The 16,524-nt window shown below is 35.9% G+C and overlaps 1 protein-coding gene across 2 annotated transcripts in view; it reads left to right on the top strand.

The window, feature by feature from the left end:
- Positions 1-1,543: 1,543 nt before the first annotated feature.
- The window catches only part of LOC306877558 (oxidation resistance protein 1-like), a gene marked incomplete at its 5' end in the record, with an annotated part of 84,643 nt that continues 69,662 nt past the window's right edge, over positions 1,544-16,524 (top strand). For both annotated transcript variants that reach the window (XM_079429392.1, XM_079429391.1), the window contains one exon: positions 1,544-1,763. In XM_079429392.1, coding sequence (XP_079285518.1) covers positions 1,544-1,763 — 220 coding nt within the window. The remainder of the gene's footprint in view (positions 1,764-16,524) is intronic.

Below are 16,524 nucleotides of genomic sequence, written 5' to 3'. Positions count from 1 at the left end.
CAGTCATCATATGTTTATGAAATTAACATATTGAGCTTTGGTGCTTCTGTAAGTAACACAGCTAAAATTTGTTTTGCTTTTTCAGGCTGTTTGTGTCAATTGAGTCGAGATGGAAAGTGAAGATGATTGACTGTGAGATCAAACAATGTACTGATCCCCAGTGATCTGCCTTTCTTTCTTTAGGTTCACTCAATTTTTAAAATTAAATCACTTTAAAGATAAACGTTTGCCCTGAGTGAAGAAATTCAACTTTTCGTCATCGTCAGTGGTTTTAATCTAAACAACTTTTTGGGATAATGCAGCATTTTTCCAATTGCAGATAAATTTGGGAATATTTTAGAGTCACCCGAAGGCAAATGTAATGTGCCATGTTGCATTTTTCTACTTAAGCTGCAGAATGAAACCTCATGCATGTACTATATCTGTATCAATTACTTACACCATGTTATCATATTTTTAATCATATGGTTTCTTGAAGTATTTTAGAGTACCATTTAAATATGAATATACTGTATACAATAATTTAGTGCCATACCCCCGGTTTCACAGACAAGGCTTAAGCCTAGTCCTAGACTAAAATGTAATTCTGAGCTGTTTCAACTGAAATAAACTTGCACTGACTGATCTTAAAACATATCAGTGCTTTGTTTTGTCTCAAGATGGACACCAGTAATGTTTTTTTCTAAGGCATGTTAATAAAAATTACTTAAATGTCCTAATTGAACTATGGCCTAATCCTGGTTTAGTCTAAACCCTATCTGTGAAACCGGGCCATAGTGTATTAGTACCATAGTTTTACCATCGTATACCATTACCATACCATAAAGGGGAAGTCGTGGGAAGTCGTGGCCTAATGGTTAGAGAGTCGGACTCGTAATCCAAAGGTTGCGGGTTCGAGTCTCGGGCCGGCAGGGATTGTAGGTGGGGGGAGTGAATGTCCAGCCTCCCTCTCTCCACCCTCAATACCACGACTGAGGTGCCCTTGAGCAAGGCACCGAACCCCCAACTGCTCCCCGGGCGCCGCAGCATAAATGGCTGCCCACTCGTCCTGGTGTGTGTTCAGGGTGTGTGTGTGTTCACTGCTGTGTGTGTGCACGTTGGATGGGTTAAATGCAGAGCACGAATTCCGAGTATGGGTCACCATACTTGGCAGTATGTCAGTATGTATGATATAAAACAGATTTCCATGCAAAGTCATAACAGTCTGTTTACCCATGTCTCAACAGTCTGTTTACCCATTAGAGAAAAATAGTTCTGTTTTTTAATTATCATAAGAGTCATGTGTCACAAAGCTCAGTCACATATTGCACTCAAGAATATGGGTCAAAATGTCACCTGTTGCCTCCATTTTTGGCTTTTATGGATGCATGATACCACAATAATTGACTGGCAAAGAAAAGTTCTTCTCATGTAGATCTAGTCATACACAACATTTTAGATGGAATCAACAAAGGCAGGCCTTTAGCAGCAGATATACAGTTACACGCACACAGGCCATAAGTTTACAACCCCTGCTCTATGTGGTTTGAAGACTCAGTTCTGCATGTCCCCTCTGCTGTTTCCTCTCAGACTGAAGAAGAAGTCCCAATCGGTGGATATCGCCTCTCAAGGTTTTCCAGCACGGCTCATCCCGAGTCTGTCCTTAAACAGATCTTCACCACCTGTTGCCAAGACAACCACATCTGAGGTGCAAGAAAACAACACCACCAATTCCCAGTGCCGTGGTCTGCGGTGCAGCGATCTGAAACGTGGATACACAATAGGTAAATGAGCATCCGACTATTTTCAGTTTGAGTGTTTCTCTCAGATCTCATGAGTTTCAGTTGAGCTTTATCTGTGTGTGTGTGTGAGAGAGTGCACGATGTTCACATTGTATGTGTTTAGAAAGTTCTGACTTCCTCTTTTCTGCCTCCTCTTGGCCTCTTCTTGCTCTCTGCTCATTCACCTCAGTCTCACTTTGTCCTCTTTGTCTCCTGATACTCTCATGTCAACTCTTCTCTTTTTCTCCTTGCTCTCATCTCTGTATCCTCGCTTTTTCATCTCCTTCTTATCCATCTCATCTTCTTCTCCCCTCTTGATTCTCTGCTTGATCTCACCTCATTTATGTCTCCAGTCTATCTCCTCTCATTCTTCTCTCTCTTCTTGCTCTCCTCTCTTTCTTTCCTGTCTCTTCTTTTTTCCTTTAATTTCTCCGTTTTCTACTAAGTATTATCCTTTTCTCACCTCTTTTTCATGTCTCCATAGTTTCCCCTCTCCTTCTCCACATTTTGCTTTCATCCATTTCACCTCGTTCTCCTCCCATTCTCCTCTCTCTCCATGCTTTCATCTCTCTCTTTTCTTGTTCCAGTCTCCTTTTTTTCCTCTTTCCTATTTCTCTCATATTTCTCCTCTTTTCTGCCTTTTTTATCTGTCTCCGTAGCTTCTCCTCTCGTTCTCCACCATCTCTTTTTGCTCTGTCTCTCAACTTTTTCACCTCTCTTTCTCTTCTCTCTTTGCTCTCATATTTCTCCTCTCTTTATCCTTTCTCCTCTTTTCCCTCTTTCTCATCAATTTCATTTCTTTCTCTTCTTTTCTTCTAGAGCTAATCTCTTTTTCATGTCTCCGTAGTCTCTCCTCTCATTCTCCACTTTTTGCTCTTATCCATCTCATCTCTTTCTCTTCTTATTCTCCTGTCTCTCCGTCCTCTCATCTCTGTCTTCTCTCTTGTTACTGTCTCCTCTCATTCTTCTTTCTCTCATATCTCTCTTCTTTTCTGCCTAGATCTCACCTCTTTTTTATATCCATCTCCATAGTTTCTCCTCTCATTCTCCACCATCTCTTTTTGCTCTGTCTCAACTTTTTCTCCTCTCTTTCTCTTCTCCTTGCTCTCATTTTCTCATTTTCTCATTTCTCCTCTCAACTATTTCATCTCTTTCTCTTCTTTTCTTCTAGAGTTCATCTATTTTGATGTCTCCATTCTCCTCTCAATCTTCTCTCTGTCCTTGCTCTCACATCTGTCTCTTCTCTTTCTTCCATGTCTTCTCTTTTTCTCATCGGTCTTGTCTTTTTCTCCTATCTGACCTCTTTTTCATATCTATCTCCATAGTTTCGCTTAATGTTCTCCACTTTTTCTCTCCTTGCTCTCATGTCTGTCTCTCCTCTTTATTCTCTCATTCTCCTCTGTCTCCTCTCTTTCTTCCCGGTCTCTTTTTCTTCTCTTTCTCATCTATTTCTCCCCTCTCTTTTCTCATTTTGTCCTTGATCTCACCTATTTTCTATATCTGTCTCCATTTTTTTTCCTCTTGATCTCCACTCCCTCTTTTTGCTCTCATCTCCATCTCTTCGTGTCTCATTTTCTCTTATCTCTCATCTCTTTCTCCTCTGTCTCATCTCTGTCTCCTCTTTCTTTTCTGTGCTATATTACCATATTGAAAAGCTTTTCTCAGTGTTTCTCCTAGTACACAGAGTGAAATCTGTGACCTGTGAAATAAGCCCAATGCTCGTGCGGGTTTGTGGGGCCTGAAGAGATTGTGAGGAGAGATCAGAGGCTTTAGAGAGAGCAAGAGATGGCTTTCCTTTCATCTCAGCCGGTTTGATTGTGCTGCTGATTTGACTGCACCATTTAAGAGCCGATTAAAAGAGATGTTTCCTCAAATCAAGAAGGTCCTTCAGTTGTGCTCACAGAACACGGGTTAGCAAATATACCTGCTTTGTGTTCACTTCATTTACTCACTCTTGGGCAGCTGTTTTACTTATTACTGTTTTTCAGTGTTTTGGCTTTTTCATTTTCATTTTACTGTTTTATTATTAATACAGGTTTTTAGTAGGGCTGTCAATCGATTAAAATATTTAATCGCGATTAATTGCATGATTGTCATGAGTTAACTCGTGATTAATTTCAACTTAATCGCACATTTTTATTTGTTCTAAATGTACCTTAAATGAATGCTTTTTAAGTTTTGGATGCTTTATGCAAATGTATGTTTATCATTACTGAAACCATAGTCAACATAGAGAATGAATACTAGACATGTTTCAAAGGTCATAGATGTTTTTCAAAGAACTTGTTCATGTCTATTAGACACATGAAAAAAAAGAAATACCAGGTTCCTATAACTTCTCTTTCTCTGCACTGAGCAATTTATACAAACCTGTTTACATTTTTGCACGACAGGGCAGATCTTCTTCACTGTAAAAAAAAAAAAGAAAAAAAGAAAGTTGAACCAACTTCAAATTTTAAGGGAACAAGCTTCAGCAGATTTTTGAGTTCTCTCAACTTATTTTTGTAGGAGATTCTCAACTTTTTGTTGTATAAACTTAAAACAACAAGTTGAGAAAAATCTGCTGAAGCTGGTCGCCTTAATTTTAAGTTGGCTCAACTTTTTTTTTTTTTACAGTGTTCTGAACATGCAAAATGTACATATGAAGAGTTCAGATGCAAAAGCCTCTAAGTGCCATCTGAAAATTTCTTCTAAAATTTGCATTTTTATCAGGCTGCTATGTTTATGATCAGTTATTTCACTTTAATGGCAACGAAAAGAACCTATTCATTGGCTTTAAAGGGAAATTACTGAACCTTCACATAGGAGCCTGATAAAAATACTCATTTTTGAAGAAAATTTCAGATGGCACTTAGAGGCTTTTGCATCTGAACTCTTCATATATTATTATATATTATATTTGTTTGCCTCTCTGTGCCCACATACTGTATTTTGATGCAGCTAAATTCTCAATAAAACTGTTTTCATTTATATATTTTACTATTTCTGTTGTCAGACAACGGCATGAATATGAAATAGTGACTGAAACGCGACCCATTAAGACTAGGCTACATAACCAGCTCTCCCTTCCAAGATGTTAATCTGCACAAAAACCCTGATAATCGAGCAGTGTTCTGATGAAATCAAATACACATAAGATAAAGACAGCAGCTGTGCTGTGATTTCGGCTATACTTGCTATACTTGCATGTAAAATTAGAGAAGAAACATAATATCTGTGTTTAACCGAAAGCGCTGCTCCTCTCTGCCGCTCGCTGAACAATGCAGATTCAGAGAGAAAGAGAGGTGTGTACCAGCAAGTCTCAGAAACGAAATAAGGTTTGGGTGCTTTTTTGAAGGGAAAGAAAGTCGCTAAAGGGGTCTGCAATGTCGCTAAGTTGCCAACACTGTGCATCTCCATTTCTCCAATTACGGGCTAGGCCACGGGTCAAACAGAAAATGTGCGCTGCATTAATCGTGCATTAATAAAATTAGTGCAGTTGAAATGAATTTGCATTAAAGCCCTAGTTTTTAGTAAAATAAGTTTACGTGTTAAGTGTTTTATTACATTTAGTAAATATTTGTATTTGTTTTTATTTCAGTCTTAATCATTTTAATATTAATACTTACTTTACTAAAAGTTTAAGTTTGTGAAAAATGTGTATTTTATTTAATTTCATATTTATTTCAATTCCCAAAAACATTTTTTGATAGACATTTACAAGGATTTACTTTTCTAAGCATTTAGACATTAAAAAAAAAGGATAAATCCCACTGAATTACATTGCAGAAGGGAAACGAATGGGACTGGTATCAACCTAAAGAGGTTTATTTTGCTAGAATGATCTGCTGACTGTATATTTTGCCCTGCTGTTTCAATAAATGGACATGAAATATTGATCTGAGTTGAAATTTGGTTTTATTAAGTGAAAAGAATGAGACCCGTGGAGCCATACGAGAGATGTAAAACTAGCACAGCTCTGCAGAAAACTGGTCGCCTGGAATAGCAGTCAATTAGTTTAACAGTTGTTATTGATGGCAGAATGAATCAGAATATTTCTGAGAGTCATGTAATAATGATTGATATTTTATTAGCTTTTCACATTGGTTGCTCTTTAATGTTATTGGTGATTTTGCTGTTCTCATTGTTTGACTTTCTCCTATCTTTTAGAGGCCGTGCCCTCAGGCAGTCACTGCAAATCACAGCGCAGTTTGCCTTCTCATAGTGCCTCTAATTGGTGGAGAGGACGGCGGGAGAGAGAAGTGTTATCGATGGCCGCACGCTGAGCGTCTTTTCATCCTGTGTCAGAATCGCCATTAAAACCACACCGCATATCCCGCTACATTTTAATAACCTGCCCTCATGTGTCCCGCCAAATTATACTGTCATTTCCAGCTTGATGTGAGCGATGGTTAGAGTGTTTTAATGTTTTTAAATGAATATGACCCTGACAGGCCATTCGGTCTCCTTAAATGAGAGTGGTTTTATAGCAGGCGAGTGTACATGCTGCAATAAGTGCTTTTGGCTGGCTGCAAATGAGTCAGGGGGAGCACAGCATAAATTTGTCCATAAACTGCAATAATGAAATAAGTGCAGATCTCGGGTGATGTGGGAAATGCGCTTCAGGTAATCAGTGGAGAGGAATCAGGTCCACAGCGGTCCCTTAGGGTCCTGTGTAGCCTTAATACCTAACTCACCTAATTCTGTTAACAAGATACTGGATAGTCTGTTTTGTAAGCCTATATATTTATCCTGTAGTTCTTCAGAATGACGTTGACTACCCTCGGCCTTTGGTGCTGGTAATGGTGGGACACGTGAAAAGTTAAATAATAGAGGAACTATATATCATTGCACATTTGTGCATTGCAAGTAAAGCATGCAAAGTGCATAAAACACACTGTTAACCAGAAGTTAGTTTTAACCGTTTGTTAAAAGTGGTCACATACACTACTATTCAAGATTTTTTTTTTTTTAAGGGAATTAATACTTCTATTCAACATGGATGCATTAAATTGATTAAAAGTGACTGTAAAGACATGTATAATGTTACAAAATCTTTCAAATTTCAAATAAATCCTGTTTGAACGTTCTATTCATCAAAGAATCCTGGAAAAAAATGCATCACGATTTCCACAAAGGTAGTAAGCAGCACAACTATTGTGAACATTGATAATAAAAATAAATGTTTCTTGAGCAGATCAGCATATTATAATGATTTCTAAAGGATCATGTGACACTGAAGACTGGAGTAATGATACTGAAAATACAGCTTTGCCTCACAGGAAAAAAATAATTAAAAAAATATATTAAATATATTGGAGTTGCTTTAATTTGTAATAATATTTCACAAAATGAATGCATCTTTAATCAAATAAATGCAGCCTTTGTGAGCATAAGAGATTTCAAAAAGAATATACAGTCATGGCCAAAAATATCGGCACCCTTCCTTGGTAAATATGATCAAAGAAGGCTGTGAAAATCAATCTGCATTGTTAATCCTTTTGATCTTTTATTTAAAAAATTCACAAAAATCTAACCTTTCATTGATAATAAGAATTTAAAGTGGGGGGAAATATCATTATGAAATAAATGTTTTTCTCAAATACACGTTGGACACAATTATTGGCACCCCTAGAAACTAGTAGATAATTAAGCTTCACAAATTTGTGAAGTGGCTTTAAGAAAGGAGCTAGAGCAGTGAAAATTCCCATTTCCACCATCATGGAGGTTTCAAAAAGTATTGAATAAAAGGGTACCGTTAATTGTGGCCAATGTGTTTTAGAGAAAAACATTTATTTCATAATCATATTTCCCCCCATATTAAATTCTTATTATCCAATGAAAGGTTAGATTTTTGTGAATTGTTTTAAATAAAAGATCAAAAGGATTAACAATGCAGATTAATTTTCACAGCCTTCTTTGATCATATTTACCAAGGAAGGGTGCCGATATTTTTGGCCTTTCTAACCCCACACTTTTGAATGGTAGTGTATATTATGCAGGATTCAAAGTTAACACTTGCTAAGCGCTAAATAAATATTAATAAAAAGGTGAATAACTAAATAAATTATACTTGCCAAAATCCAGAAACTTTAAATAACTACAACAAAAAGCATAGATGTTTTTAAGTTAAAAAAAAAAGTATTTTAAGTTTTTAGTATTTCATATGCCATTTAAGGGGGTTAAAGAATTGTCCTTATTGCTGCTAAACTGCAAATGATTGATTTTAGAAACATGGCCTTCATAAACCTCTCATTTGAGCTTCTCTAAACTCCCTTCCTTTCAGTCGGTGTTTTATGTCAGCCTTCAGCTGTTAAACATAAGCGTCTTCTTCCACATGTGAGCTAACACTCTGTTGCACTTAATACCTCTGTATTTCCGTTCTCATTAGGTGGCTGAGTATGATCTGCTATGATGTGTTAGGGTGAACTGTCAAACCGCACAAGACTGATCACACTGTTAATGGTTGTGGAAAGGTAGAATGTTTGTCCTGTTCCTCTGTCTCCTCTCTTCTTGGACGCACTGCCTCGTTATTCTGAAATGTATTCTGAAGGTGCTGACCTGAGGGGTCAGGAGAGATGCTGTATGGGATCAAGCTCTGTTGTACAGGAAAACAACAGACGAGGGTGCAGCATGCTAACAAACAAATGTCATCCTGATGAAGAACGGTCAGGCTGGTGTGAACTCTGAGCTGGGCTTCTAATTACCAGTGAACAGACTCATTGTCTGCTGCCCTCACAGACCTCACAGTTGTCTGCTGGGTATATATGTTTTCACATATTCCACAACTTGAAATATCAGCAACACTGCAAGTGTATTTTTATCAAGTTTTTTAGTGAATATAACTGAATTTCTTAAGCGATAATGATAGCCGATATTAAGACCTGAAAAGTTTATTCTTTATATTTAATTTTTTTTAGCCTAAAATACCTAATTTTGTCATTACAGGAAAATAAAATATATTTATTTTTATATATATTAATAATATAAATATATGAACATACACTTATTAACATTTTATATGAATAAATAAATTTAAGAAGTTTAATAGGCCTAAATTAAAAAGAAAATATAAATATATATATATATTGTCAGTCCTCTGTCGTGTGTGTCATGTGTTCCTGCCTCTTGTGTCCTTATTTGCACCGTGACATATATATATATATAAATAAAAGATTTAAAAAAATCTGTATTGCCTCACACACCTGAATTATTCATAGGTGTGTGGGATTAAAGTACAATATAAACTAGAAAAAATAAATAAATAAATACTGCACACTACTTGCATTATAAATAAATATTAGCAAAATTTTGGTCAATCTACCTTCATCAGGTCAATTAAAAAAATTATAGTAAATATTTAATTTATTATTTAAATTATTTTATATATTTTATGTATATAAATTTTGATATTTCATAATATATCTTATATTTATAATAATTTATTTATTTTATTTTGATAAGGTATATCTTTGTCGTTCTGGCATCTTATACTGGTTAGATTATAGCAATAAAAAAAACACCCATATATAATGTTTGTTTGCAAACAGCAGTGTCCTGCTATTACCCGTGTTATTTACACACTGAATTAGATTGGTTTGGGAGTTAGATAGAATGATGGCAGTGCAGAGACAGTTACAGTAACCAGCCTGCGGCCTCCACCTGCACGCTCCATCAGCACCCGACCTGCTGACTCCAATTCAATTAGCATCAGTTCAATAGATTGAGCAAGTGTCGAGCTCAAGCGTGGCTTCTGCAGGCTTCTCTCAGGCTGCAAAAGGAGCCGGATATATTATCCAGGAGAAAATGTCGGTGACATTTACTCCCCTGTGCTATAAAATGCAGAAGGCCACTGTGGCAGGCCTATTTAGAGTTTATGACTGGTCTGTTGGGCCTAGAGGAGAACATAACTGTTTCTAGCACTCCGTTCTGTATAGCGGTAATGTTTATTTGCTCAGATTGATGCTGTCTTGCGTGTACCTGATCTCCAGCAGTGCCTGTGCATCCTTCTGTTTACACAGCCACAGTAAATGAAGACACTACTTCCTAGCAGAAAAATATCCCTACATCTGTAGCAGACAGGATTGACGCACACCCCCGGAGGCATCTGTGTGGCTAACACATTATCGACAAGCCTGTGACCATTAAACAGCAGAATTATGTGAGCCATGTCGCGTTCAGATCAATCACGTCTGGTTCAGGTCAGTTTTAGCTGTGGTGCTCCTCCCTAGTTCAAGTTGACCTTTGTGTTTCGACCGATTGACCTAGTAATCATAGTTAACTGGCCTGGGCTTCCGGACCATGCAGAGATCAGACATGAAGAGAAGGATCCAGGACCGCTTGCTGAAAAGGTCAGGTGTGATGGTGGATGACCTGAGGATGGATGACTCCTGCAGCTAATGTTGAGGCTGTTTGTCACGTTTTATAGTAGTATTAGGGGTTATTTACTACTTAATGTAGTCAGCTTCCAGGAGGCAGGGTGCATGGGTTCTTTTTATCAGTCAACTGTGAAACAAAAACAAGCTGATCTTGTGATGTTTTTGTGCCCTTTTCACTTTTATGCAAATCAGATAGTGGCGGAAAATGCTTGCAAAATTGGGGCTTTTAGCATCCTTTTGAATAGATTTTAATTTACCACCTGCTATAATTTCACTAGACAAATCGTGCTGATGTTTGTCATTCCAGCACATCACAATAAGCCTCATTTATGTTAAAACAAAGCATGTTTATGCTGAAAAGAAGAGCAGATACATAGCTATTCCAGCGCATTTATCACCAGCATAAGATGGATTATGAGTGGTTTGTGAAAAAGACTTTTCGTGCTAAATACTGCATGCTAATGTGCCAAAACTATTTAGTGAATTTGCCCCCTTATAATATAGTTTGAAGCTATTTTAGTGTGTAAAATTATATATCTATGGGTAGAATTGTATATTCAGCTTTGTTTTGAGTCATGTCTCATAACATTTCCAAAGAACAAGGTCACTTTACAATCCATCAAATATAACTTTACGCTGAACTTTATTTCCCTATCAGTCGGTCACTCCGAGTCACGTCGGTGACCGACGACTTGAGATCCCAATTCCAATTCGTCGGTCACCGACGTGACGTCTCCGTTCCCTTCTTCAGGGAACGAGGGTTACATATACGTAACCGAGACGTTTCCTGTCATTCAGATCTTTTGTGCCCCTAAATAACGTGTGAAAATTTCAAAGAACTATGCAGCTGGTTTCTGCACCAACACATTATGATTTCCATCAGTATATAATTGCTCTGAGATAAGGTATCAAGGAGGAAGTTATATATTATAGGAAATTAGCATGCAAACATGGCTGGTGCAAGATGAGACACATGAGACCAGCACAGGCAGTGTGAAAAACACAAAAAATCTAATAGAAAAATAGCAATGTAAAAACAACAATACAATGTCCTTTTTGGTAATGTATATAAATTGAAATAAATCTGTTCTGTCTATAAGTAGTATTCATTAACTGCTTCTAAGAGAAGGCATGAGAACACAGCGTCTCAGTTAAAGATAAATTGTTTGCTTTAACCTTCCTTTTACAGCAGATTTGCAGTGGCAGTTATTTCAGACACAGAATATCACCCATTTGTCAGGGTTCTGACTTTTTCAATGCATGTTATTTTCATGCCACAATGTTACCAGCATCTCCTCCACAGATGGAACCAAAAGATCTGTTCCTTGACTTGCTCTGTGGGCAGTGAGATACAAAATATCTGTGAAATAAAAAAGCAGACTGAATTACAAAGTGGAGACAAAAGGCTGACATGTGGTCGATTAATATGGTCAATAACTGACACAGACTGAGCAGAAATTATACAGCGATGTCCCTTCAGTGCCATGTGGAGGAGGATATGAGCTACATCACAGTTTGAGTGAAAATGGTTAAGTCAAGCATTGATGCCACAGACTGAAACTGATTGTAAATCAACATCCTTACAGCTCAGACAAGCTTTGCATACATGTTAGTAGGATAACAGGGGAGATCTAAAGAATATCTGGAGATGTCTTGCCGTTTAAAAATTTGGAGTCAGTAAAATTGTTTTTAGAAAACCGTCTTCATTTCCTTAGTTTTCTTGACTGTAAAGCACATGCGGCACAGTGCTACCAAAATCATTTGGACACATACTGCCATACCGTTTTTGGAAAACTTGCTAGGTTATGAAAACATGTACCTGTATTTAAAAGCATTGTGATACTTTTGGTCAGTTCCTCCCCTGCTCTCACTTCTCTCTACATCTAACTAGACTGGCAGTCACAGTACTTCTCCAGACGAAGGCGCCGAGATTCATGGATTAGGCCGTGGGGTGGAATGAAAACAGTTTGCTTTCCTGGAGGTGGTTCTGCAGCCAGGGCTGAATTTACTGCTGCATTACCCTCGGAAGGATTGGTGCCGCTGGATTTATAATCCGTGCTGTATAATTATGCCTCTCTCTCTCTCTCTCTCTCTCTCTCTCTCTCTCTCTCTCTCAGCAGGGCCTCCCTCTCTTGATTTGAGCAATTTATCTATCAGAGTCTGAGTTCTGCCTCAGTCCCGCCCCTGAGCTCGGCTCCCAGTGTGCTGGCCAGGGATGGATTTTATTGATTATTATTGATTAAGGGGATTTTAAATGAGGAGTAAGCGGTTTGTTCTGAACACCTCGATGTGAAATATAAGATCTGCCAGTCCTCATAACAGCTGATATTTGTTTGCGTTTCCTCGTGCATTTGCTGTACACGTCAGAAAGATTTCTGTATCTGTGTATGTTGTACATGTGCATATTTTCAGAACTTCCTTGGACTGAAACTTGAATTACTAGATTATTGTTTTCTTCACCTTTTTTATCACTTTTCCAAAAGAGCTTATATCAAACTTTAACAAACTTAACAAGACCCTGCAGCTTTGTTCTTAGTTCTTAATGATCTGTTTTAATTCAGGGTTGAGTACATTTGTGGATCGAGTCCATTTATAATCTTAGCCGACTATTAAAATCAAATAATCGCTCAATACTTATTATGCACTGCACAAAATGCTTTTCTTACTTAGATTTTTTGTCTTGTTTCCAGCCAAAATATCTTAAATCAAGAAAGATTTTCTGGATAAGTAAAAATTATTGTCTTGTTTTCAGAAAAACATGTCAAAATTAAGTGCGTTTTTGCTTGAAACAAGCAAAATAATCTGCCAATGGGATAAAATAAATAATCTTGCTTTATGCTTGAAATAAGATTATTTTGCTACGCCATTGGCAGACTAGATATTTTGACTGGAAACAAGACAAAAAAAAATCTAAGTAAGAAAAGCATTTTTTGCCGTGTGGTTAAGGCCGATTAGAAAAAACCATAAAATGTTATGCTCTTAGTAGTCAAGACTTTTCATGTGAACATCAATATTTCTTCGTTTTGTGGTTCATTTATGTAATAAACTTTTTTTAGTCATTGGATCTAAGATTTTTTTTTTTGCATGTGAACATTATTTTATAATTGTGTGGCAAACATTGTTTTATTTTGAATCGAAAAAGACCCTTAGATTAAAATGCTGTTAGAATTGGGGCAGAAGCCATGTGCTGCTGTTGTTTTGATTATTTTATTAAATTATAATTTATTATTTAATAATTCCATAAATTAGACAGATTTCAAATACCTTCATTATTCATTATAACCTATAGTGGATAATTTAATCCGCATTCTTTCTGCGTATTGTTTTAGTAGTTAAAAAATATCTAGACCCAATTATACACATTATATTTATATATCATAAAATATAATGTATAAAATTGGGTCTATATTTTTTATTGTAATTCAGATTAATATTTGTTTATCATTATTTATTTATTTACATGTTATTTATTCATTTGTTTTTCATAATTTTTTATTTGCAATATTAATTTTTATATATAAATAAATCCCAAATTCAAACTAAATTATTGGCAAAAATACAATAATTTAAATCGAATATTTGACTTCTGCGTTACTTAAAAAATCATCAAAATTATATCAGGGATAAGCTTTCATCCTCTTACCTATTAGAAGAAAATGCCCCCCTTTCATGATTTTCAATTTGTTATGAGAACTAACTTATACCAACTTACCTAAAAAATGTTTCCATCTTTTTCCTTTAATAATATATTGGAGGATGCATCATCTGTTCATGCTGAATCTCTCTAAATATGTTACAGTTTAGCAGTAAATGCTAAATCAAATGCTTATATTTCAAAAGAGCACATCATTTTCTGTCATATGAGCCATTTAAAGCAGTGGAAGAACTACTGTACCAAATCAGCTGAAGGGTCGCTCATCATACAGTGTCTTTCCGCTCCTGCTTTGCCTGTGAGATCTCCTCATCATCTTCAGATGTTTCTCTTCTCGCAATGCCAATCACACTGGCACGTCTTACTTTGTGATTGTGGCCTCATTGTCTTGATTACCCTCTGAGCCTCTCACCGCCAACATCCACCTCCATCCTCTCTATCACAGGCACTTGTCCGTTTCTTTTCTCTTAATCAGCACAGGAATGAAAGGAGACAGGCGTTAGGCCATTATAATTCATGCACCAGCGCTTAACATAATGATGAAAAATATGAGCATGTCCTTCTGAAAGGGAAAGCAATTAATTCCCCCTGCAGAGTTCAGGAGAAGATATTAACACAGTGGTTAGCATAAGATTGAACGTGTTTTGTTTACACGAGCCTGATCTCTGTGTTGCCCTCTCAACTCATGCTGGGTTTTTTGTTGACCACCCGACAGAGCCAAGCTCAGGCTTTATTGTTTTAATAAATTGAATGCTAGTGATGATGGACAGATAAAGATGCTAGTGCATTTCTGATGGTCTCCTCTCTTCTATTCTGCTCACAGATGATGATTTCAGATATAATTTTAAATATATTGCAAATACAGATTTTTTGCTTGCATTAATAACGCTTCCTCCTGTGAAAAATTGGTCCGGTCTGAATCAGTTGCTTCCTTAGATTTATATATATTTTTTTATTTTTATATTTTGTTATATTTTAAATAAAATATAACTTTTCATTTACATTTTTACATTTAAATATTACTAACTTTACATTTTCAGTATTGTCCAAAATATATTTTTCAATATATTTCAAAATATAACAAAAATGGCCAAAACTGTTGCATTTTAACACACTGTAAATATGCTTCTGATTAATTAGGTACTCTGATGGCTTTTTTTTCTTCTTCTTCTTATTCTCAATTTTGTTCAAAATATGTTTTGAACAAAATATGACAAAAAATGCCCAAACTGTTGGAAAAACTGACATTTTTTTTCTTTTTAGTATTGTTCAAAATATATTTTTAAATATATTTGAAAATATTAAAAACAAAATGGCAAAAAGTACACTGCAAAAAAAGCTGTTCTTACATAGATTTTTTGTCTTGTTTCCAGCCAAAAATAAAAAAAATCTTAAATCAAGAAGAATTTTCTAGACAAGTAAAAATTATTGTCTTTTTTTCAGAAAAAACAAATCAAATTTAAGTGAGTTTTTGCTTGAAACAAGCAAAATAATCTTGTTTTCTGTTTAAAATAAGATTATTGTGCTTACCCATTGGAAGATTATTTTGCTTGTTCTAAGCAAAAACCCAGTTAATTTTTACTTGTTTTTTCTGAAAACAAGACAATAATTTTTACTTGTCTAGAAAATTCTTCTTGATTTAAGAAGTTTTAGATATTTTGGCTGGAAACAATACAAAAAGTCTAAGTAAGAAAATCTTTTTTTTTGCAGTGTATGTTAGAATTATAGATTCCAAAATACATTTTTATATATCTATATTCAATAAGTTACTTAATAGTTACTTAAATTTCCAATTTTTTTATATTTATTTAATTTTTAATATTGTCCAAAATTTGTTTTAAAAATAATTTAATATTATATATTTTGTAAAATATATATGTTTATAATATAACATAATAATATACAATAATAATAATAATAATAATAATATGTTTAGGTGTTTAAGATAAGGTTTAAATTAAATATATTTTCAGTTTGAAGAAGAAAAAGAAACATTAAGCTTACTTTGAAATATATTTTGGACATTTTTTCTTTTCTTTTTTTTTTTTTTTGGGTAGTACTGCCATTGAAATGAATTGTAATGCAAATGGTAGGCTTTCTCCGGGTATTATAAATCTCCTTTCACCCAGCCAATTTGTTTTGAGCTAACTAGTGGGGCACCACCTTAATTGAGACTTTGCAGGGTTTCCTAATCTTTAAACCTTCTGTCTAAGACTGTAGTCCTCTGGTAACAGCACATTAAATCAGACCCCATGCAGCGTGTAGCTGGGCTGTGATCAGATCAGTGCAGTCATGTGTTATTACAGAAGTAAGAGACTCGGCACTGCAGTATATCTTAAGAACGAGCTAGTACCATTTTAGAGACCATTTTCAAATCAAGATTTCATGCATATTACCAGGCTAACTGCGTATTCTGTTTCCAGGTTGATGAGCCAAGAACCCAACTTTTCAGAATCGCAATGCTTTGCCCAGTGGGTCGGCTGTTTGTTCAGGTGTCCCGCAATTCTAAACCCTCCTTTGGATTCTGAAGCGAAACCCTTTGTGCTCTGTAACCAGGACAGATATGACATAACCATATCAATTACAGAAAAAAAACTGAGCAGGATGGGGGAAAAATCCTGATGCCAAAATGAACACAATTCAGTTCAGACGAGAGGCTTATCCACTAAAAATAGCTTTGTCTTCCTGATGCGATTTCCTTTCTCTGTACAGGGATTTTTCCTCCACACGTTTAAGCTGCCTGCCCCCCCTCCCC

Source organism: Barbus barbus, assembly GCF_936440315.1.
Source record: "Barbus barbus genome assembly, chromosome: 12".
NCBI classification, from domain to species: Eukaryota; Metazoa; Chordata; class Actinopteri; order Cypriniformes; family Cyprinidae; genus Barbus; species Barbus barbus.
Note: the sequence above shows the minus strand (reverse complement) of the source record. Positions and strands in the feature narration are given on the sequence as shown.